The 23,809-nt window shown below is 45.2% G+C and overlaps 1 protein-coding gene across 3 annotated transcripts in view; it reads right to left on the reverse strand.

The window, feature by feature from the left end:
- The window catches only part of FNBP1L (formin binding protein 1 like), a 261,673-nt gene that overhangs the window by 113,787 nt on the left and 124,077 nt on the right, over positions 1-23,809 (reverse strand). For all 3 annotated transcript variants that reach the window (XM_063939867.1, XM_063939866.1, XM_063939868.1), the window contains exon 2: positions 20,056-20,171. In XM_063939867.1, the coding sequence (XP_063795937.1) occupies positions 20,056-20,171 (116 nt within the window). The remainder of the gene's footprint in view (positions 1-20,055; positions 20,172-23,809) is intronic.

Below are 23,809 nucleotides of genomic sequence, written 5' to 3' on the forward strand. Positions count from 1 at the left end.
GAATGGGGAGGACAGGATAACGGCGTCGGGATTGTGACCCATTAAAAGTTATTTAAATAGTGCCTCCTGAATAATATGAAATCATTAACATCAGTCCCTGACCCAATGAAGATTACAATCTATATTCCCTATACACGGACATACACTTGGGTTAATATTTTTTTATTTTTTTTGGCAGATTACAATTAACATACCAGCAGGTCTTTGAATTGCGGAAGGAAACCACAGCACACAAATATTGGCCTCAGTGCTGTGAGGTAGCACTGCTAACGACTACACCACCTGTGCTTCCACACTTCTCGCTAGGTTTGAAATGTGCATAAACAGAAGCTATATATGGCACAACGGAATGAAATAACGGTTGGTGTGAAGGATTTCATTTGCATTTATAAGACAACATATTGAACCCAATATCAATGTTTTTGTTCTTAGATCATGCTGATTTTCTGGTGAATTTGCATATGCCCGCCCACAAGGAGGCTGACCTAAACAGGAAAGATAATAGGAAATATGATACGATTATCGTAAATGCCACACACTGCAAAATATACTTACCAGAAGATATCCTCCAACATTTTGGAGGATATCTTCTGGCAAGTCTGACCAATTTAATAATCAAAGCCGAGCGTTTCTGTCCAATATCTTCTGGCAAGTCTGATTGATCCAAACAAGAGCGTAGCTACCATAGGTGCAGGCAGTGCAGCTGCTATGGGGTCCAAAGCTGAGAGGAGCCCAACTTCCTTGTCAAAGTTACATGTATTATATACATTTTTCGCCATTGGGTGGTACGTAGGGGTCCTTTCAAACGTTTTCCTTGGGTCCTGCAATATATCTAGGTATGCCCCTGGACCTGCTCATTCTAGTGTGGTATAAAATTAACTGGAGGGCATTTTAATGTTATATAATATGAACTGGGGCACTGTAATGTGGCACAATATGAACGGGGAGCACTATATATCATAATGTGAATTGGGGGGTACTCTGCGGCATAATGTGTACTGGCAGCTCTGAAATGTGACATAGGGTGAACTTAAGCACTACTGCGATTCATAAAATAAACTAGGGCACTACTATGGCATAACATTAAATAAGGCTCTACTATGGTTCAGAAAATGAACTAGAGCACTATTACAGGGCATAAAATTAACAACTGATGCAGAGAAGTGTCTCTCTAGAAATATTGGGACGGGGCAGCTTCAAAATGTGGCTTTGGGGCCCACAAAGTTCTGGCTAGGCCCCTGGATCCAATTAAAGCTAAGCGTTGCTGCCTGTTTTTTTCTGCGTTTGACCAAAACACTCATACTTACGCACTACAAATAAAAAATGGTCAGATGCCCCAAATTATTACCAAATCAGCTCAATAATTGTATAGTGTGTACCAAGCGTACAGATGGGTAAAATGAAAACACACGGCCAGCTATTGTCCTGCTACCAACCACAATATGAGTTCTGACATAAAACATGTCTCTAGTGTGTTGGTAAGAATATACAAACATCTAACATACCAAAATAAATAATAATAACACCCCCCCCCCCCAAAAAAAAAAAACCCAGTAAATATAGGTAGCTACTTTTATTCTGTGGTTTTTGTTAAACAGGTTACAGTGATGAAAGGAAGGCATTGATTGGTTACTATGGGTCACAGTAAATGAAATCTAATTTAAGACTCCCCAATTAAATCTGCGCTCTCGCCCCCACCTACAAGTTAATATGAAGTCCCAAATAAAATGCTAGCACCAAGCTGACAGTTTACAGGATTTTGTGCAGAGACGGAAAATATTGTGGCACTGCCACACAAGAGGAATGAGAAGATTAAAGCGTAGGATTACTTCACAAACAGGCGATTGTTACTCCACAGCGTAAACTGCTGCCATCTTTAATTAAAAGGTCACAGTGCTGAAAAGCAGTATACCAATTAGCATGCAGATCAGGTAAGCTCAATGATGCTGCTAGTTAACACTGTATTGATGCGATTCCAGTTACTTCATCATGTATTAGATTTATTGGAATCTCCAATGCTCTTTGCAGGCCCCTAACCTAGCAGGCAGATATTTAACACAATGCAGACTCTGAAATGGAAAATCTATATAATAAAGTGTATTAATTTATTTCCCTATAACTCTGCAGTGAGAAATGGGTAAGAAGCAAAATAAGCATTCATTGTAAAAATAAGATTTTAAACCTACCGGTAAATCTTTTTCTCGTAGTCCGTAGAGGATGCTGGGGACTCCGTAAGGACCATGGGGATAGACGGGCTCCGCAGGAGACATGGGCACTTTAAGAAAGAACTTTAGGTATGGGTGTGCACTGGCTCCTCCCTCTATGCCCCTCCTCCAGACCCCAGTTAGAGAAACTGTGCCCAGAGGAGACGGACAGTACGAGGAAAGGATGTTTGTTAATCCAAGGGCAAGATTCATACCAGCCCACACCATTCACACAGTATAACTTGTGATATACTAACCAGTCAACAGTATGAAAACAACATAGCATCAGTCCGAGACCGATGAAACTATAACATAACCCTTTAGTAAGCAAAACTATATACAAGTCTTGCAGAAGTAGTCCGCACTTGGGACGGGCGCCCAGCATCCTCTACGGACTACGAGAAAAAGATTTACCGGTAGGTTTAAAATCTTATTTTCTCTTACGTCCTAGAGGATGCTGGGGACTCCGTAAGGACCATGGGGATTATACCAAAGCTCCCGAACGGGCGAGAGGGTGCGGATGACTCTGCAGCACCGATTGAGCAAACAGGAGGTCCTCCTCAGCCAGGGTATCAAACTTATAGGTTTTGCAAAGGTGTTTGAACCCGACCAAGTAGCAGCTCAGCACAGCTGTAGTGCCGAGACCCCTCGGGCAGCCGCCCAAGAAGAGCCCACCTTCCTAGTGGAATGGGCCTTGACAGATTTTGGTAACGGCAATCCTGCCGTAGAATGCGCCTGCTGAATCGTGTTACAGATCCAGCGAGCATGGCTGCATACAGGACAAACAGTGCTTCTGTTTTTCCGACTCTAGCCGTTCTGGCCACGTAAATTTTCAAAGCCCTGACCACATCAAGGGACTCGGAATCCTCCAAGTCTCGCGTAGCCACAGGCACCACAATAGGTTGGTTCATATGAAAAGATGACACCACCTTAGGCAAAAATTGAGGACGGGTCCGCAATTCCGCTCTATCCATATGGAAAACCAGATAGGGGCTTTTATGAGACAAAGCCGCCAATTCCGACACTCGCCTAGCCGAAGCCAAGGCTAACAACATGACCACCTTCCACATGAGATATTTTAACTCCACAATTTTAAGTGGTTCGAATCAGTTCGACTTAAGGAAACTCAACACCACATTAAGGTCCCAAGGCGCCACCAGAGGTACAAAAGGAGGCTGAATATGCAGCACTCCCTTCACAAAAGTCTTTACTTCTGGGAGAGAAGCTAATTCCTTCTTAAAGAAAATGGATAAGGCCGAAATCTGAACCTTAATGGAGCCTAATTTTAGGCCCAAATTCACTCCAGTTTGTAGGAAGTGAAGGAAACGGCCCAGATGGAATTCTTCCGTAGGAGCATTCCTGGCCTCACACCAAGAAACATACTTTCACCATATACGGTGATAATGTTTAGCTGTCACGTTCTTCCTAGCCTTTATCAGAGTAGGAATGACCTCATCCGGAATGCCCTTTTCCGCTAGGATCCGGCGTTTAACCGTCATGCCGTCAAACACAGCCGCGGTAAGTCTTGGAACAGACAGGGCCCCTGTTGCAACAGGTCCTGCCTCAGAGGAAGAGGCCACGGATCTTCTGTGAGCATCTCCTGCAGATCCGGATACCAGGCCCTTCGCGGCCAATCTGGAACAATGAGAATTGTCTGTTGTACTCTTTTTCTTATTATTCTCAACACCTTTGGGATGAGAGGAAGAGGAGGAAACGCATAAACCGACTGGAACACCCACGGTGTCACTAGGGCGTCCACCGCTACCGCCTGAGGGTCTCTTGACCTGGCGCAATACCTCTGTAGCTTTTTGTTGAGGCGGGACGCCATCATGTCTGTCTGGGGCAGTCCCCACTGACTTACAATCTGTGCGAAGACTTCCTGATGAAGTCCCCACTCTCCTGGATGCAGGTCGTGCCTGCTGAGGAAGTCTGCTTCCCAGTTATCCACTCCCGGAATGAACACTGCTGACAGTGCGCTTACATGATTTTCCGCCCAGCGAAGAATCCTGGTGGCTTCCACCATTGCCACTCTGCTCTTTGTGCCGCCTTGGCGGTTCACATGAGCCACTGCGGTGATGTTGTCTGACTGAATCAGAACTGGTAGGTCGCGAAGTAAGGTCTCCACTTGACGAAGGGCGTTGTATATGGCCCTCAGTTCCAGGACGTTGATGTGAAGACAAGTCTCTTGACTTGTCCAAAGTCCTTGGAAGTTTCTTCCCTGTGTGACTGCTCCCCAACCTCGGAGGCTCGCGTCCATGGTCGCTAGAACCCAGTCCGGAATGCCGAACCTGCGGCCCTCTAGAAGGTAAGCACTCTGTAGCCACCACAGGAGAGATACCCTGGCACTGGGGGACAGGGCGATAAACTGATGAATTTGTAGATGTGACTCGGACCACTTGTCCAGTAGGTCCCATTGGAAGGTCCTCGCATGGAATCTGCCGAAGGGAATGGCCTCGTACGATGCCACCATCTTTCCCAGGACTCGAGTGCAGTGATGCACTGACAACGGTTTTGGCTTCAATAGGTTCTTGACCAGGGTCATGAGTTCCTGAGCCTTTTCTATTAGAAGATAAACCCTTTTCTGGTCCGTATCCAGAATCATGCCCAAGAAGGTCAGACGAGTCGTAGGAACCAACTGCGACTTCGAGATATTGAGAATCTAGCCGTGTTGCTGTAACACTTTCAGTGAAAGTGACACGCTGCTCAGCAACTGCTCTCTTGATCTTGCTTTTATGAGGAGATCGTCCAAGTACGGGATAATTGTGACACCCTGCTTGCGCAGGAGCACCATCATTTCCGCCATTACCTTGGTGAAAATCCTCGGGGCCGTGGAAAGCCCAAACGGCAACGTCTGAAATTGGCAATGACAATCCTGTACCGCAAATCTCAGGTACGCCTGATGAGGTGGATATATGGGAACATGAAGGTATGAATCCTTTATGTCCAGGGATACCATAAAATCCCCCCCCCCCCCCCTCCCCCCTCCCCCCTCCAGGCTGGCGATGACCGCTCTGAATGATTCCATTTTGAACTTGAACCTTTTCAAGTATAGGTTCAGGGATTTTAAATTTAAAATGGGTCTGACCGAATCGTCCGGTTTCGGGACTACAAACAGGGTTGAGAATTATCCCCTCCCTTGTTGAAGTAGGGGAACCTTGAACACCACCTGTTGAAGATACAATTTGTGAATAGCATTTAACACTAACTCCCTTTCTGGGGAGAAGCCGGCAGGGCCGATTTGAAAAACCGGCGAGGAGGCACCTCTTCGAATTCCAGCTTGTAACCCTGAGAAATAATTTCTATTGCCCAGGGATCCACCTGTGAGTGAACCCAGATGTGGCTGAAAAGTCGAAAACGTGCCCCCACTGGGGCGGATTCCTTTAGCGGAGCCCCAGCGTCATGCGGTGGATTTAGTAGAGGCCGGGGAGGACTTCTGTTCCTGGGAACTAGCTGTGTTGTGCAGCTTTTTCCCTCTGCCTTACCTCTGGCAAGAAAGGACGCACCTCGTACTTTGTTTCTCTGTGACCGAAAGGACTGCATTTGATAATGTGGCGCTTTCTTAGGCTGTGAGGGAATATAAGGCAAAAAATTGGATTTACCTGTGGAGACCAGGTCCGAGAGACCTTCTCCAAACAATTCCTCACCCTTGTAAGGTAAAACCTCCATATGCCGTTTTGAGTCGGCATCACCTGTCCATTGCCGGGTCCATAGGACTCGTCTAGCAGAAATCGACATAGCGTTGACTCTAGAACCCAGTAAACCAATGTCTCTTTGAGCATCTCTCATATATAAGACAGCATCTTTTATATGTCCTAGGGTCAATAAGATGGTATCCTTATCCAGGGTCTCAATCTCCGCTGATAAGGTATCTGTCCACGCTGCTACAGCACTACAAACCCAAGCCGACGCAATAGCCGGTCTGAGTAAAGTACCAGAATGTGTGTAAATGGACTTGCTTGCGATCCGCAGGATCCCTTAGGGTAGCCGTATCTTGGGATGGCAGCGCTACCTTTTTGGATAAGCGTGTCAACGCTTTGTCCACCCTAGGGGAGGATTCCCACCGTATCCTGTAGAGATGAGCGGGTTCGGTTCCTCTGAATCCGAACCCGCCCGAACTTCGTTTTTTTTACACGGGTCCGAGCGACTCGGATCTTCCCGCCTTGCTCGGTTAACCCGAGCGCGCCCGAACGTCATCATCACGCTGTCGGATTCTCGCGAGGCTCGGATTCTATCGCGAGACTCGGATTCTACATAAGGAGCCGCGCGTCGCCGCCATTTTCACACGTGCATTGAGATTGATAGGGATAGGAGGTGGCTGGCGTCCTCTCCGTTTAGAAATAGATAGGAGAGTGAGAGTGAGACACTTCATTTACTGGAGCTTAGGAGGAGTACTCAGAGTGCAGAATTTTGCTGATAGTAGTTAGTTAGTTATACTAGTGACTGACCAGTGAGACCACCAGTGCAGTTTTATTATTATTTAATATAATCCGTTCTCTGCCTGAAAAAAACGATACACAGTGACTCAGTCACATACCATATCTGTGCTCAGCCCAGTGTGCTGCATCATCTATGTATAATATCTGACTGTGCTCACACAGCTTAATTGTGGGGTAGACTGGGGAGCAGTTATAGGTTATAGCAGGAGCCAGGAGTGCATATTAAACAGTGCACACTTTTGCTGCCAGAGTGCCACTGCCAGTGTGACTGACCAGTGACCTGACCACACTGACCACCAGTATATTGTGATTGTCTGCCTGAAAAAGTTAAACACTCGTCGTGTGACTTGTGTGGTGTTTTTTTATTCTATAAAAAACTCATTCTGCTGACAGACAGTGTCCAGCAGGTCCGTCATTATATAATATATACCTGTCCGGCTGCAGTAGTGATATATATATATTTTTTATATCATTATTTATCATCCAGTCTATACTAGCAGCAGACAGTACGGTAGTTCACGGCTGTAGCTACCTCTGTGTCGGCACTCGGCAGTCCATCCATAATTGTATACCACCACCTACCCGTGGTTTTTTTTTTCTTTCTTCTTTATACATACTACATCTCATTATCATCCAGTCTATATTAGCAGCAGACAGTACGGTAGTCCACGGCTGTAGCTACCTCTGTGTCGGCACTTGGCAGTCCATCCATAATTGTATACCACCACCTACCCGTGGTTTTTTTTTTCTTTCTTCTTTATACATACTACATCTCATTATCATCCAGTCTATATTAGCAGCAGACAGTACGGTAGTCCACGGCTGTAGCTACCTCTGTGTCGGCACTCGGCAGTCCATCCATAATTGTATACCACCTACCCATGGTTTTTTTTTCTTTCTTCTTTATACATACTACATCTCATTATCATCCAGTCTATATTAGCAGCAGACACAGTACGGTAGTCCACGGCTGTAGCTACCTCTGTGTCGGCACTCAGCAGTCCATCCATAATTGTATACCACCTACCCGTGGTTTTTTCTTTTTCTTTCTTTTGTACATACTACTATAGTATAGTAGCTTACTGTAGCAGTCTGCGGTGCTGCTGAGCTGACAGTGTCCAGCAGGTCCGTCATCAGTCATCATTACCTAATAAATATATTATCTACCTGTCCGGCTGCAGTACTAGTGATATTATATATACATACATATATATATTGATTTCATCTCATTATCAATCATCCAGTCTATATTAGCAGCAGACACAGTACGTTAGTCCATGGCTGTAGCTACCTCTGTGTCGGCACTCAGCAGTCCATCCATAATTGTATACCACCTACCCGTGGTTTTTTTTTTTTTCTTTCTTCTTTGTACATACTACTATAGTATAGTAGCTTACTGTAGCAGTCTGCGGTGCTGCTGAGCTGACAGTGTCCAGCAGGTCCGTCATCAGTCATCATTACCTAATAAATATATTATCTACCTGTCCGGTTGCAGTACTAGTGATATTATATATACATACATATATATATTGATTTCATCTCATTATCAATCATCCAGTCTATATTAGCAGCAGACACAGTACGTTAGTCCACGGCTGTAGCTACCTCTGTGTCGGCACTCGGCAGTCCATCCATAAGTATACTAGTATCCATCCATCTCCATTGTTTACCTGAGGTGCCTTTTAGTTGTGCCTATTAAAATATGGAGAACAAAAATGTTGAGGTTCCAAAATTAGGGAAAGATCAAGATCCACTTCCACCTCGTGCTGAAGCTGCTGCCACTAGTCATGGCCGAGACGATGAAATGCCAGCAACGTCGTCTGCCAAGGCCGATGCCCAATGTCATAGTACAGAGCATGTCAAATCCAAAACACCAAATATCAGTAAAAAAAGGACTCCAAAACCTAAAATAAAATTGTCGGAGGAGAAGCGTAAACTTGCCAATATGCCATTTACCACACGGAGTGGCAAGGAACGGCTGAGGCCCAGGCCTATGTTCATGGCTAGTGGTTCAGCTTCACATGAGGATGGAAGCACTCAGCCTCTCGCTAGAAAAATGAAAAGACTCAAGCTGGCAAAAGCACCGCAAAGAACTGTGCGTTCTTCGAAATCCCAAATCCACAAGGAGAGTCCAATTGCGTCGGTTGCGATGCCTGACCTTCCCAACACTGGACGTGAAGAGCATGCGCCTTCCACCATTTGCACGCCCCCTGCAAGTGCTGGAAGGAGCACCCGCAGTCCAGTTCCTGATAGTCAGATTGAAGATGTCAGTGTTGAAGTACACCAGGATGAGGAGGATATGGGTGTTGCTGGCGCTGGGGAGGAAATTGACCAGGAGGATTCTGATGGTGAGGTGGTTTGTTTAAGTCAGGCACCCGGGGAGACACCTGTTGTCCGTGGGAGGAATATGGCCACTGACATGCCTGGTGAAAATACCAAAAAAATCAGCTCTTCGGTGTGGAAGTATTTCAACAGAAATGCGGACAACAGGTGTCAAGCCGTGTGTTGCCTTTGTCAAGCTGTAATAAGTAGGGGTAAGGACGTTAACCACCTCGGAACATCCTCCCTTATACGTCACCTGCAGCGCATTCATAATAAGTCAGTGACAAGTTCAAAAACTTTGGGTGACAGCGGAAGCAGTCCACTGACCAGTAAATCCCTTCCTCTTGTAACCAAGCTCACGCAAACCACCCCACCAACTCCCTCAGTGTCAATTTCCTCCTTCCCCAGGAATGCCAATAGTCCTGCAGGCCATGTCACTGGCAATTCTTACGATTCCTCTCCTGCCTGGGATTCCTCAGATGCATCCTTGCGTGTAACGCCTACTGCTGCTGGCGCTGCTGTTGTTGCTGCTGGGAGTCGATGGTCATCCCAGAGGGGAAGTCGTAAGACCACTTTTACTACTTCCACCAAGCAATTGACTGTCCAACAGTCCTTTGCGAGGAAGATGAAATATCACAGCAGTCATCCTACTGCAAAGCGGATAACAGAGGCCTTGGCATCCTGGGTGGTGAGAAACGTGGTTCCGGTATCCATCATTACTGCAGAGCCAACTAGAGACTTGTTGGAGGTACTGTGTCCCCGGTACCAAATACCATCTAGGTTCCATTTCTCTAGGCAGGCGATACCGAAAATGTACACAGACCTCAGAAAAAGAGTCACCAGTGTCCTAAAAAATGCAGCTGTACCCAATGTCCACTTAACCACGGACATGTGGACAAGTGGAGCAGGGCAGGGTCAGGACTATATGACTGTGACAGCCCACTGGGTAGATGTATGGACTCCCGCCGCAAGAACAGCAGCGGCGGCACCAGTAGCAGCATCTCGCAAACGCCAACTCTTTCCTAGGCAGGCTACGCTTTGTATCACCGGTTTCCAGAATACGCACACAGCTGAAAATCTCTTACGGCAACTGAGGAAGATCATCGCGGAATGGCTTACCCCAATTGGACTCTCCTGTGGATTTGTGGCATCGGACAACGCCAGCAATATTGTGTGTGCATTAAATATGGGCAAATTCCAGCACGTCCCATGTTTTGCACATACCTTGAATTTGGTGGTGCAGAATTTTTTAAAAAACGACAGGGGCATGCAAGAGATGCTGTCGGTGGCCAGAAGAATTGCGGGACACTTTCGGCGTACAGGCACCACGTACAGAAGACTGGAGCACCACCAAAAACTACTGAACCTGCCCTGCCATCATCTGAAGCAAGAAGTGGTAACGAGGTGGAATTCAACCCTCTATATGCTTCAGAGGTTGGAGGAGCAGCAAAAGGCCATTCAAGCCTATACAATTGAGCACGATATAGGAGGTGGAATGCACCTGTCTCAAGCGCAGTGGAGAATGATTTCAACGTTGTGCAAGGTTCTGATGCCCTTTGAACTTGCCACACGTGAAGTCAGTTCAGACACTGCCAGCCTGAGTCAGGTCATTCCCCTCATCAGGCTTTTGCAGAAGAAGCTGGAGACATTGAAGGAGGAGCTAACACGGAGCGATTCCGCTAGGCATGTGGGACTTGTGGATGGAGCCCTTAATTCGCTTAACAAGGATTCACGGGTGGTCAATCTGTTGAAATCAGAGCACTACATTTTGGCCACCGTGCTCGATCCTAGATTTAAAGCCTACCTTGGATCTCTCTTTCCGGCAGACACAAGTCTGCTGGGGTTGAAAGACCTGCTGGTGAGAAAATTGTCAAGTCAAGCGGAACGCGACCTGTCAACATCTCCTCCTTCACATTCTCCCGCAACTGGGGGTGCGAGGAAAAGGCTCAGAATTCCGAGCCCACCCGCTGGCGGTGATGCAGGGCAGTCTGGAGCGACTGCTGATGCTGACATCTGGTCCGGACTGAAGGACCTGACAACGATTACGGACATGTCGTCTACTGTCACTGCATATGATTCTCTCAACATTGAAAGAATGGTGGAGGATTATATGAGTGACCGCATCCAAGTAGGCACGTCACACAGTCCGTACTTATACTGGCAGGAAAAAGAGGCAATTTGGAGGCCCTTGCACAAACTGGCTTTATTCTACCTAAGTTGCCCTCCCACAAGTGTGTACTCCGAAAGAGTGTTTAGTGCCGCCGCTCACCTCGTCAGCAATCGGCGTACGAGGTTACATCCAGAAAATGTGGAGAAGATGATGTTCATTAAAATTAATTATAATCAATTCCTCCGCGGAGACATTGACCAGCAGCAATTGCCTCCACAAAGTACACAGGGAGCTGAGATGGTGGATTCCAGTGGGGACGAATTGATAATCTGTGAGGAGGGGGATGTACACGGTGATATATCGGAGGATGATGATGAGGTGGACATCTTGCCTCTGTAGAGCCAGTTTGTGCAAGGAGAGATTAATTGCTTCTTTTTTGGTGGGGGTCCAAACCAACCCGTCATATCAGTCACAGTCGTGTGGCAGACCCTGTCACTGAAATGATGGGTTGGTTAAAGTGTGCATGTCCTGTTTATACAACATAAGGGTGGGTGGGAGGGCCCAAGGACAATTCCATCTTGCACCTCTTTTTTCTTTAATTTTTCTTTGCGTCATGTGCTGTTTGGGGAGTGTTTTTTGGAAGGGCCATCCTGCGTGACACTGCAGTGCCACTCCTAGATGGGCCCGGTGTTTGTGTCGGCCACTAGGGTCGCTTATCTTACTCACACAGCTACCTCATTGCGCCTCTTTTTTTCTTTGCGTCATGTGCTGTTTGGGGAGGGTTTTTTGGAAGGGACATCCTGCGTGACACTGCAGTGCCACTCCTAAATGGGCCCGGTGTTTGTGTCGGCCACTAGGGTCGCTTATCTTACTCACACAGCTACCTCATTGCGCCTCTTTTTTTCTTTGCGTCATGTGCTGTTTGGGGAGGGTTTTTTGGAAGGGACATCCTGCGTGACACTGCAGTGCCACTCCTAGATGGGCCAGATGTTTGTGTCGGCCACTAGGGTCGCTTAGCTTAGTCATCCAGCGACCTCGGTGCAAATTTTAGGACTAAAAATAATATTGTGAGGTGTGAGGTATTCAGAATAGACTGAAAATGAGTGGAAATGATGGTTTTTGAGGTTAATAATACTTTGGGATCAAAATGACCCCCAAATTCTATGATTTAAGCTGTTTTTTAGTTTTTTTGGAAGAAAACACCCGAATCCAAAACACACCCGAATCCGACAAAAAAAAATTCGGTTAGGTTTTGCCAAAACGCGGTCGAACCCAAAACACGGCCGCGGAACCGAACCCAAAACCAAAACACAAAACCCGAAAAATTTCCGGCGCTCATCTCTAGTATCCTGTCCTTTGCCGGGAAAGGATACGCCATAAGAATCTGCAGTTTTTTGTCTGGAGATTCCCACGCTTTTTCACACAACTCGTTCAGCTCATGAGAAGAGGGAAAGGTTACCTCAGGTTTCTTTCCCTTATACATGTGTACCCTCGTGTTAGGGACAGGGGGTTCCTCTGTGATATGCAAAACATCTTTTATTGCAATAATCATATATCGAATACATTTAGCCAATTTTGGCTGTAACTTTGCATCATCATAGTCGACACTGGAGTCAGAATCCGTGTCGGTATCAGTGTCTACTATTTGGGATAGTGGGCGCTTTTGAGACCACGAAGGTCCCTGCGATATAGGGACAGACATGGGTTGACTCCCTGGCTGTTCCCTAGCCTCAGCTTTGTCTAATCTTTTGTGCAATAAATTCACATTAGCACTTAAAACATTCCACATATCCATCCAGTCGGGTGTAGGCGTTCTCGACGGACACCACATTCATTTGCTCCACCTCCTCCCTTGGAGAGCCTTCTACCTCAAACATGTCGACACACGCGTTCAGACACACCACACACACAGGGAATCCTCTTATCTGAAGACCGTTCCCCCACAAGGTCCTTTGGAGAGACAGAGAGAGAGAGTATGCCAGCACACACCCCGCGCCAATGACCCAGGAAAAAACACACAATATATGTTTACCCAGATAGCGCTGTACTCTGTATATTGCGCCAATTATGTGCCCCCCCCCCCTTCTTTAAAACCCTCTTTCACCGTGGATAAGCAGGGGAGAGTCCGGGGAGCTTCCTCTCAGCGCTGTGCTGTGGAGAAAATGGCGCTGGTGAGTGCTGAGGAAGAAGCCCCGCCCCCTCGGCGGTGGACTTCTGTCCCGCTCAAATATCGAAAAACCTGGCTGGGGCTCTTTATATATATATATACAGTGCCCAGCTGTATATATACACATTTGCCAGAAAAAGAGGTTTTATTGCTGCACAGGGCGCCCCCCCCTGCGCCCTGCACCATTACAGTGACTGCCGTTTGTGTGTGCTGTGTGGGAGCAATGGCGCACAGCTTAACTGCTGTGCGTTACCTCAGTGAAGATCTGAAGTCTTCTTTCTTCTCATACTCACCCGGCTTCTATCTTCCGGCTCTGCGAGGAGGACGGCGGCGCGGCTCTGGGATGGACGGCGAGGGTGAGACCTGCGTACCGATCCCTCTGGAGCTAATGGTGTCCAGTAGCCTAAGAAACAGAGCCTAACATTAAAGCAGGTCTGTTTCTCTCTCCTCAGTCCCTCGATGCAAGGAGTCTGTTGCCAGCAGGCTCCCTGAAAATAAAAAAACCTAACAAATATACTTTTTTTCAGGAAACTCAGGAGAGCTCCCTGTAATGCACCCAGTCTCCTCTGGGCACAGTAGTAAACTGGGGTCTGGAGGAGGGGCATAGAGGGAGGAGCCAGTGCACAACCATACCTAAAGTTCTTTCTTAAAGTGCCCATGTCTCCTGCGGAGCCCATCTATCCCCATGGTCCTTACGGAGTCCCCAGCATCCTCTAGGACGTAAGAGAAATACCCTATACAGGCATAACAAAATCTCCAATAAAAATATATGGGTATAAACAATTGTGATTGAGAATCTGGCTAGTTAGACAGGACATCCCCCCAGACCCACTGCAGCCCAGCCATTCATCCCCCAGACCCACTGCGGCCCAGCCATTCATCCCCCAGACCCACTGCGGCCCAGCCATTCATCCCCCAGACCCACTGCGGCCCAGCCATTCATCCCCCAGACCCACTGCGGCCCAGCCATTCACCCCCGGTGTATTCAGGCTAGGTGTAGGAGAACACATCTGTATTTTTGTACTATTTTACAGCAAGAATTTAAATGCATCCTTAAAGCCACATCTTACTTGTTGTGCACCCTTTTAGGAGGCCATGCCCCATGGCGAAAGATAGACCAGCCTCACAGGAGCGAAAAAGACAGCAGGGCAAGGTGACTCAGAAGGGACACTGCAGACAGAGCAAGTGAAGAGAGTATGCTTGGTATGGAGCAAGTCATGGCATGAGACTCAAGTTATTATACGAATTTGGAGTTCCCACACAGGTTAAGGAGAGTGCTGGGATACAAGTAGTTCCTGAGAGTGGGGCAGGGACTCCATACTCTTTTTCCTGAACCTATCAGCCGCTTTGGACCACCAGCATAAACATCTCTCTCTCTCTCTCTCTTTCCTTGGCCTCTCCCCTTTTCTACTATCTCATGCTATCAATTCTCTAGTCTACATCCCAGTGCCCTTTATATCATGTCTAAAACAAAGTCCCCACCTCCCAAATACTGCTAGCCTTCAAACTTTTTTTTTTTTAACCAAAGTGCACCCATAGGGCCTGATTCAGTTGGAAGTGCTATCGCAGCTGCTTACATGAAAGCAGCAGTAATGCACCAAAATAGTAATGAAGCAGGAGGCATCTGATGTAAATAGATGCCTCCTGCTTGCATTAGTGATCCAAGCTGCATCCCAGGACGCAGCATTGGATCACCTGCAACACAATAGGCTCATGGGTCACGAAAGTCGGCCCCCGCAAATCCAATAGGGGCCAGAAAATCTCTGTCTTCTAACAGAGATCCTGGCCTCGTCACTCCCCCAAAACGTAGATGGCATGTCTCAGTTTTGTTTAAAAAGAAGAAATACCGCGCTGTTGCCGGGATTTGGGTGTTTGAGCTGCCCTGAATAAGGAAATAATTAAATCGATACTAACAGTGTGTTAAAACAAGGCGCTTGTAACAATGTAAAAATTTTGTTTGCAACAAATAAATGTTGCAATACTGTAGTGCAATACCTGTAAAAAAAGGATTAGTAAATGTTTACAGCCCCTTTTGTGTTTATTTTGCGGTCCTGCCGGATTTCTGTGCTGCCGGCTCTTTGTCCCGCTAAAGTCTCTGTGTGGGATGGTTGTGACCCTATCTTTCCCTATACTACCCACCTTTTACTCAGCAGTGGTGGGACGGGATCTTGACTCCAGGCGGAAAAGATGCTTCTTCTCCGTGACCGCTGTTTGTTTCAGCCGTGCTGTGCTGCTGCGGCCGCTCTGGATCCCGGCTTGTAAAGCGGACGGGAGGGTGCTTTTTCTACTGTGCGCTCTTGTATAGCTGAGAGTGCACGGACCGTAGATTGCTTCCAACGCGTTTCGGGCTGCACGCCCTTTATCGAGGATGTCACTGGTTTAGCCAATCTTATTATTTATAAAAAAAACTTTATTGAACAATTGTTAAAAACGGGGAAGTACCTCCCCGGAAATTATGTAAAAAAAGCGGTTTGCACATGGCCCAGTTAGAAATTATCAGGTATTGCACATATATACATTTTTTCAAGAGAAGAAGCATCTTTTCCGCCTGGAGTCAAGATCCCGTCCCACCACTGCTGAGTAAAAGGTGGGTAGTATAGGGAAAGATAGGGTCACAACCATCCCGCACAGAGACTTTAGCGGGACAAAGAGCCGGCAGCACAGAAATCCGGCAGGACCGCAAAATAAACACAAAAGGGGCTGTAAACATTTACTAATCCTTTTTTTACAGGTATTGCACTACAGTATTGCAACATTTATTTGTTGCAAACAAAATTTATACATTGTTACAAGCACCTTGTTTTAACACACTGTTAGTATCGATGTCTCAGTTTTGGAAAATGGCCCCCCGCCCCCATGTGGCAGCAGATTGTCAAATAGTAGTGTGACAGATGTCGCTGACCCATACTGCACATGTGCATGCATGGGTCCGGCGCATGCACAAAGTACTGAACATCCGTACTTTGCAGCATGCGACACTACTATGTTGGGACCTGATTCAGGCCCATTATCTCTGATCAACTCTAACTCCACTACTGCAACCTCACCCTACCTGTCCACACTGTAATAGGTCTTAAAACAATGTAGCAAACCTAATTTACCTCTAACTAGTCTCACCACTCTGCAAATCCATAAGAAAAAAAAAAAAAAAGAAAAAAAGGACTACATATCTATAGTCCAATTCAAACTGATTCTACCTTACCCTACAAAGCTTTCAACAATACCACTTCATCATCCCACATTGAAAATGCTCTTCCATCTACCTATGACGTGTGCTACACCTCCTCTTATAACCACCTCTCATTGCCACCTGCAAGACTTCTCCTGTGCTGATAGCCACCTATGGTGCTCCCTACCATGCCTGATCGGGTGTGGATCATCGCTCCGCTACCGCGTCGCTCGGCACGGATTACCATTCCAATCATAGTCCACGTGGATCGTTAAGTATGAAAAAGTAAAAAAAAAAGAAAAAAAATGTGAAAAACGCATGTCGACCTTTTGACCTGTCGACCTAGCACATGTCGACCTTCCAAGCCTGTCGACCTAAACATTGTCGATCTTCAGATCAGATCCCGCCTGATCAGATTCTCCTTCAGGCATCATATACTCTCTGAAAACGCCCATCTCTTTACAAGAGGCTATCCTTTCTACCAGACAGACTACTCAACATGGTTCTGATAGACATCCAGTATTACATAAATAGAAGAACACAACTGATAAACAAAAAATATATAAACAATATTTTTCATAGATTTCCTGTGAAACATCTATTTTTTCATCATTACACTTCATAAACAAAAAAGTGGCAATTCTGGCTAATTCTCACCACACCCTGACTATCCTCCAAAGAGTTAATAAACATTTTGCCTTTTACTCTCAAGTACAAAGTAATCTATTGATTCACTATTTTTCAGATTTAGTTGATTGAAAGCTAAAAGGAATGGATTTTATTTTATTATTGTTATATTGCTGTGTTTTATTATAGCAAAACAAACGGATCAGTTTTGTTGGTTAAAATTCTTTCAATGCAAGTACCTTAAGGTGCATACGACCAATGCCCGTTAACGACCGGCAGTGTCAGCCGTACATGCAGGTCAATTTGGACTCCTCTTTCAAAGTTGCATGTACAGTGCATCTGGAAAGTATTCACAGTGCTTAACTTTTTCCACATTTTGTTATGTTACAGCCTTATTCCAAAATGGAATACATTATTTTTTCCCTCAAAATTCTACACACGATACCCCATAGAGATTTTTGCTAATTTATTCAAAATAAAAAACTAAGAAATCACATGTACAAAAGTATTCACAACCTTTGCTCAATACTTTGTTGATGCACCTTTGGCAGCAATTACAGCCTCAAGTCTTTTTTAATATGATGCCACAAGCTTGGCACACCTATCTTTGGCCAGTTTCGCCCATTACTCTTTGCAGCACCTCTGAAGCTCCATCAGGTTGGATGGAAAGCGTTGGTGCACAGCCATTTTTAGATCTCTCCAGAGATGTTCAATCGTATTCAAGTCTGGGCTCTGGCTGGGCCACTCAAGGACATTCAGAGAGTATTCCTGCTGAAAGATGAACCGTTGCTCCAGTCTGAGGTCAAGTGCGCTCTGGAGCAGGTTTTCAGCCAGGACGTCTCTGTACATTGCTGCATTCATCTTTCCCTCTATCCCGACCAGTCTTCCAGTTCCTGCCGCTGAAAAACATCCCCACAGCATGACGCTGCCACCACCATGCTTCACTGTAGAGATGGAATTGGCCTGTGATGAGCGGTGCCTGGTTTCCTCCAAACAGGACGCCTGCATTCACGCCAAAAAGAGTTCAATATTTGTCTCATCAGACCAGAGAATTTTGTTTCTCAAGGTCAGAGTTCTTCAGGTGCATTTTGAAAACTCCAGGCGGGCTGCCATGTGCTTTTTACTAAGGAGTGGCTTCCGTCTGGCCACTCTACCATACAGGCCTGATTGGTGGATTGCTGCAGAGATGGTTGTCCTTCTGGAAGGTTCTCCTCTCTCCACAGAGAAATTCTGTAGCTCTGACAGAGTGACCATCGGGTTCTTGGTCACCTCCCTGACTAGGGCCCTTCTCCCTCGATCGCTCAGTTTAGATGGCCGGCCAGCTCAAGGAAGAGTCCTGGTGGTTCCAAACTTCTTCCATTTACTGATGGAGTCCACTGTGCTTATTGGGTCCTTCAAAAGCAGCAGATATTTTTCTGTACCCTTCCCCAGATTTGTGCCATGAGACAATCCTGTCTCGGAGGTCTACAGACAATTCTTTTAAATTTATGCTTGGTTTTTGCTCAGACATGCACTGTGAAGTGTGGGACCTTATATAGCATAGGTCTGCAAACTCGGTCCTCATTACCCCACACAGTGCATGTTTTGCAGGTCTACTCACAGAATCACAAGTGAAATAATTAACTCCACCTGCAGACCTTTTAAAATGTCTCTGAGTAATTAATACACCTGTGCACCTGCTGGGTTATCTGGAAAACATGCACTGTGTGGGGTAATAAGGACCGAATTTGCAGACCTACGTTATATAGACAGGTGTGTGCCTTATGTCCAATCAACAGAATTTACCACAGGTGAACCCCAATTAAGCTGTAGGAACATCTCAAGGATGATCAGTGGAAACAGGATGTACCTGAGCTCAATTTTGAGTTTCATGGCAAAGGTTGTGAATACTTATGTACATGTGATTTCTTAGTGTTTTGTGTTTTTAATAAATTTGCAAAAATCTAAAAAAAAAAAAAACTTTTTTCACGTTGTCAATGTGGGGTAGTGTGTGTAGAATTTTGATGACAAAAATTAATTTATTCCATTCTGGAATAAGGCTGTAACATAACAAATTGTGGAAAAAGTGAGGAGCTGTGAATACTTTCCTGATGCACTGTGCAGCCCAGCCACAGCATGAGTCACTGTGTGATATCACACAGTGTGTATGCCCATCAGGCGGACCGAGACGAGCAGGGACACACTAGGTAATGTCGCTCACGGAGCACATCGGCTAGTGTGTACCCACCTTTACATACAGTTGTCTAGTGCTATGTGAAGAACAGATGTAAATATTTCTCACCAGTGATCAAGTAACAATTTAAGCAGAGCCATCTGTACTACCACACATTTACTACACTGTACTATAGATAAGACGCTACTGAGAAACATTTTCACTATATATTCATTCCATAAATGATTTAAGTTTTATAGTATTATAAAAAGTAAAAAGACAGTTAGTCAGTGCACTCGTTAGAAAACACCCTACTGTATTAAGTGTTGTGAATTGTGATTAAAAAACAATTTATAAAAGACACTACCGAGAGCCTTTACTTCTACCATGAAACTTGGACCCATTGTGCAGCCTCCAGGTCAATTTCTGTATTTAATCAGCCATTGCATACACCAGGGGTAGGCAACCTGTGTCTCTTCAGCTGCTGTGAAACTACACTTGGGCCGACATATTATTAGCATGTCCTAACGGCAAGCTGTGGCCTTACATGCTGGGAAGTACAGTTCCACAGCATATGGAGGACACAAGCTGCTTATCCCTGGAAAAAACATTTTCATGAAGAACAATAAAAAGTTGCAAGAACGGTTATAACTGAAGGTATGTGCAATACAGTTTTCAACAGAGAAAGCTTAGATGGCACAATGCCCCCTCCTGCACAAGGCACCAAATTTGTTTACAACATTGGTTTCACTATAACTAACCGGCATATATGAGGTCTCAGAAATAATCCATTTGGGCAATAAAGTAGTTAATAATATATTTCAAAACACATTACTTTCCACACATACAGAAATTACACAGCACTCACCGAAGTTGTTTTGCATAGTTCTGCTCAATTTCTAATCTTTCTTTCACAAATTTTGCATACTTGTCCAGGAAGTCTAATCCCCATTGTGTGTGCTTCTCTAAATTATCAAATTGATCCTGTTTAGGAAAAAGAGAAAAAAATAAGAGGAATAACAACAACAACAACAACAACATATGCATAATTGCAGCTAAACAGAACTCTAACCTCAAATATTCTGTTTAACTGTACTGAGTACAGAGAACTAGATATAGCTACAGCTTTATCTCTACATATCTTGAGTAATGGTGTATACACACGGTGAGATATTTTCTTGCAATTTTAACTATATAGTCAAAATCGCAAGGAAAGTTAGTGCAGATCGCAAGGTGAAAGTCACTATGCGATTCCGATGCGCGGTCCCGTGAGGTTGGTATCGCAAGCCTAGATTGACTGTGCAGGCAAGTCAATTTTGACTAGTATAAAAAGTAGTCAAAATTGACAGCCAAAATCGCACAGAGCCAGTATCGCAAGCACAGTCATCTATGCTTGGAATACCGACCACAGTCCCTATCGCATAGTGAGAATTGGGCATAGCCCGAATCTCACCGTGTGTACACCCCTTAAGTATAGGACTGTATCGTCATGCCCCCCACCTCCTGCTATTTAATTCCTCAGACAATCTTGACCTACCATTCCCCAAATAAATCACATCATGCCACAATGACCTACTATTAAACTTCATCCTGTTTATCAAACAGTGTGAATGCACTGGAAGGACAATAGTATTATAGGACAGATAAACTAGCACGCTACTGAATGACAAACATCACAAACTCAGGCATGTCCAAACTGCGGCCCTCCAGCTCTTGTGAAACTACACATCCCAGCATGCCCTGACACAGCTTTAGCATTCTATGACAGCAAACCTGTGTCAGGGCATACTGGGATATGTAGTTTCACAACAGCTGGAGGGCCGCAGTTTGGACATGCCTGCAATAACGGATATACAGTATAAACCGCAGAAAATAAACAAACCACAACAATATTAGTATTACACTTTTATTTTATTAGATTTACCACATAACAATAAGAGCTGTGCAAAGTAAACTAGTGGTTGAAAGTAGCTCAATTAATTAGAATATTTGCCCTGCTTATAACCTATTACAGTTAAGAGTCTAGTTAAAGACTGTATTTTAAAGAACATCCCAAACTAACTGCAATCATTACTTCCCAGAGGCAACCCATTCACGCCCATCCACACTCTCACAATCTTTTCCAGCACACAGTAATATACCATTTATGTAAAGTGCCATGTCCAATTCTAGGTCACAGTAAGAATTCAGGCATATTTATGCGGTTTTTCAATTAGCGCCGACAATTTCTGAGCTAACGAATTCACCCCGTGCGTATTCTACGGTGGGCCATTTTCGCTTATTTAAAACGCATTTTTCCCCAATGGCTTTTCACTTCTTTTTTTTTTAGCAAAAAAGACATTGGCAAAAAATTCCTCAAAATAGTCAAAAACAGCCTGCGTTTTTGCCGGCGCGACAACACATTGATAGGCTGATCGACATATTTTTCGCTCCTGCCAAATTATTAGCCTATGCGAAAAACGGCCCTGCTATTGAATAGGGCGAATCCCCATTCGTCCTAAAAAACTAGCGAAAAGTGCCAAACGGCCCTAATTGAATACCCTGTGTCCTCAGAGAAGGAAACTGCATCTACAGTAAAAGACCTTCCCTTTTGAAGAAAAATAAACATCTGAGTGCAACAAAACCAAGGCAGGGAAGACCTCATTGATTTATATTTAAAAAGTAACATAACCCAATGGGCTATACAAATAAAACTAATATGGATTATAGCACAGAAGCCATTGATCAAATTCTGCGCAGGAAAAGTAGAGATTAAAAAAATAAAAAAAAATTAAACATCAACTGCATTTTATTACGCAATAGAAACCATAAATAGCTTTTAGGAACTTCAAGTCACTAGACCTTTAGATGACGCAAGGAAATGATTCAGATGCACTGGGAAACAAAGCTAATCTGCATTTGAGATGGTCTGTTGCATTCACTGCACTTTTATTAAAACAATCTATAATTCTGGTAACGTGTTTACTCATGAGAAATAGCACATGCCGAGTTCTAAATTTTCAGACACGGTATTAACACTAACGAGCGCACAAAACCCCCCCACATCTTTAACGTATCTGTAAAAAAAAAAAAAAAAAAGTTTATACATGAATATCAAAGGAGTACTGTTTATAAGTTATACAGGGCCTTCCGATATTTACCTATAATGTACCATCTGAAATACAGTATAAGAGGATGACAATCCCAACCTAACCCTCTTAAGAGAAAGTCTAAAAACAAAACATGTATTCTTATCAAGTGCGCCATTCACCTTCAAAGTAAGAATTTTAGCTTTTTGTGTTCCGCAGACTAACAATATTATTACGCCAACGACAAAATGTTCTCTTTAGGCTTTAACCATGTACAGCTTAATATAACTGCTCTGAGAATCATCACAGTTATTGCAAGGCTAATCTAGGAGTTCAACTGGACTCAGCATGCCATCACGACAGTCAGAATACCGTCTACGAGCGCAGAGTGTCCGCTCGCCACGCTTCGGGCCCAATGCAGGGTTATATTCCCCCTTGGGTGTTGGCGTGTGGTATACTGCTCCTGTATTCTTGTACAGACTCTGCTGTGTCAGAACAAAGGTGCGTACACTGTGTACTCGTCCTATTACCATTTAGCAGTGATTCCACATTTACACCCCTGCATATTAATGTTTCCATGCCTGTTCCCTTAAAACTTATTGCAGACCAATAGGATCCATATTAGTTTAACAATCTATACAATAGAAGGCTAACGCAGCCCCTCACTTCTTTGAAAGGGGGGGGGGGACAAGCGTTTTGTGCATCTGCGGCCACTAGATGGCGCCCGACTAAGCAATTCAAGTGTTGCTCTGTTCGGGTGAGCATAGCCGCAGGCGTTGGTTAACATTACCGTTATGTTGTTCAGTCATTCTGACAGGCTGGAAACATGTTAATAGATTGCCTATTGCAAAATATCTTCATGGCACAAGGAATTAGGGTGCTTGCTACTGGACTCTTGGCCCCACACCATTGGAAGGGAGATTAGAAGGGTACACATCATCACCACTTGATCTCCCTCCTTCCCCCCAAAAAAAGTCTTGAATCCTGACTAAATGGTATGTGCAGTATTTGGGCAAGGTGGTATATAGAAGCAATTGTTAATTCTTATGCATTAGATAATTAAGGGTCATTAGTCGGTCATTAGTGATTGGAATTCACTTGTACATCCAGATGGGATCAGTACCAAATCCCGTCGGAATACAGACACCGGGATCCGGACTGGCACAATCCCGACAGGGGGGCGAGCTTGCGTAGCCCCTTGCGGGCTCGCTGCGCTCGCCACGCTGCAGGCACGGTGCCTCGCAGCGCTCGGCACACTAATTTTTTCTCCCACTACGGTTGTTGTGGACGCTGCAGGCACGGTGCCTCGCAGCGCTCGGCACATTAATTTTTTCTCCCACTACGGTTGTTGTGGACACCCACAGAGGGAGAATATGTCGGGATTGTGCCGGTCAGGATCCCGGTGGTGTCAGTATTTTGACCCCCAGGATTCCGTCCGGCGGGATCTTGACCGCATCCCATCCAGATGGCCAGAGTTAATTTTGTAGCAAAACTAGGTTTAAAGCCATATGGGGGACCTTTAGAGTGGGGAGGACATTAATGAATGACTGCAGG

The sequence above is a fragment of the Pseudophryne corroboree genome, chromosome 9, assembly GCF_028390025.1.
Source record: "Pseudophryne corroboree isolate aPseCor3 chromosome 9, aPseCor3.hap2, whole genome shotgun sequence".
In the NCBI taxonomy this organism is placed as follows: domain Eukaryota; kingdom Metazoa; phylum Chordata; class Amphibia; order Anura; family Myobatrachidae; genus Pseudophryne; species Pseudophryne corroboree.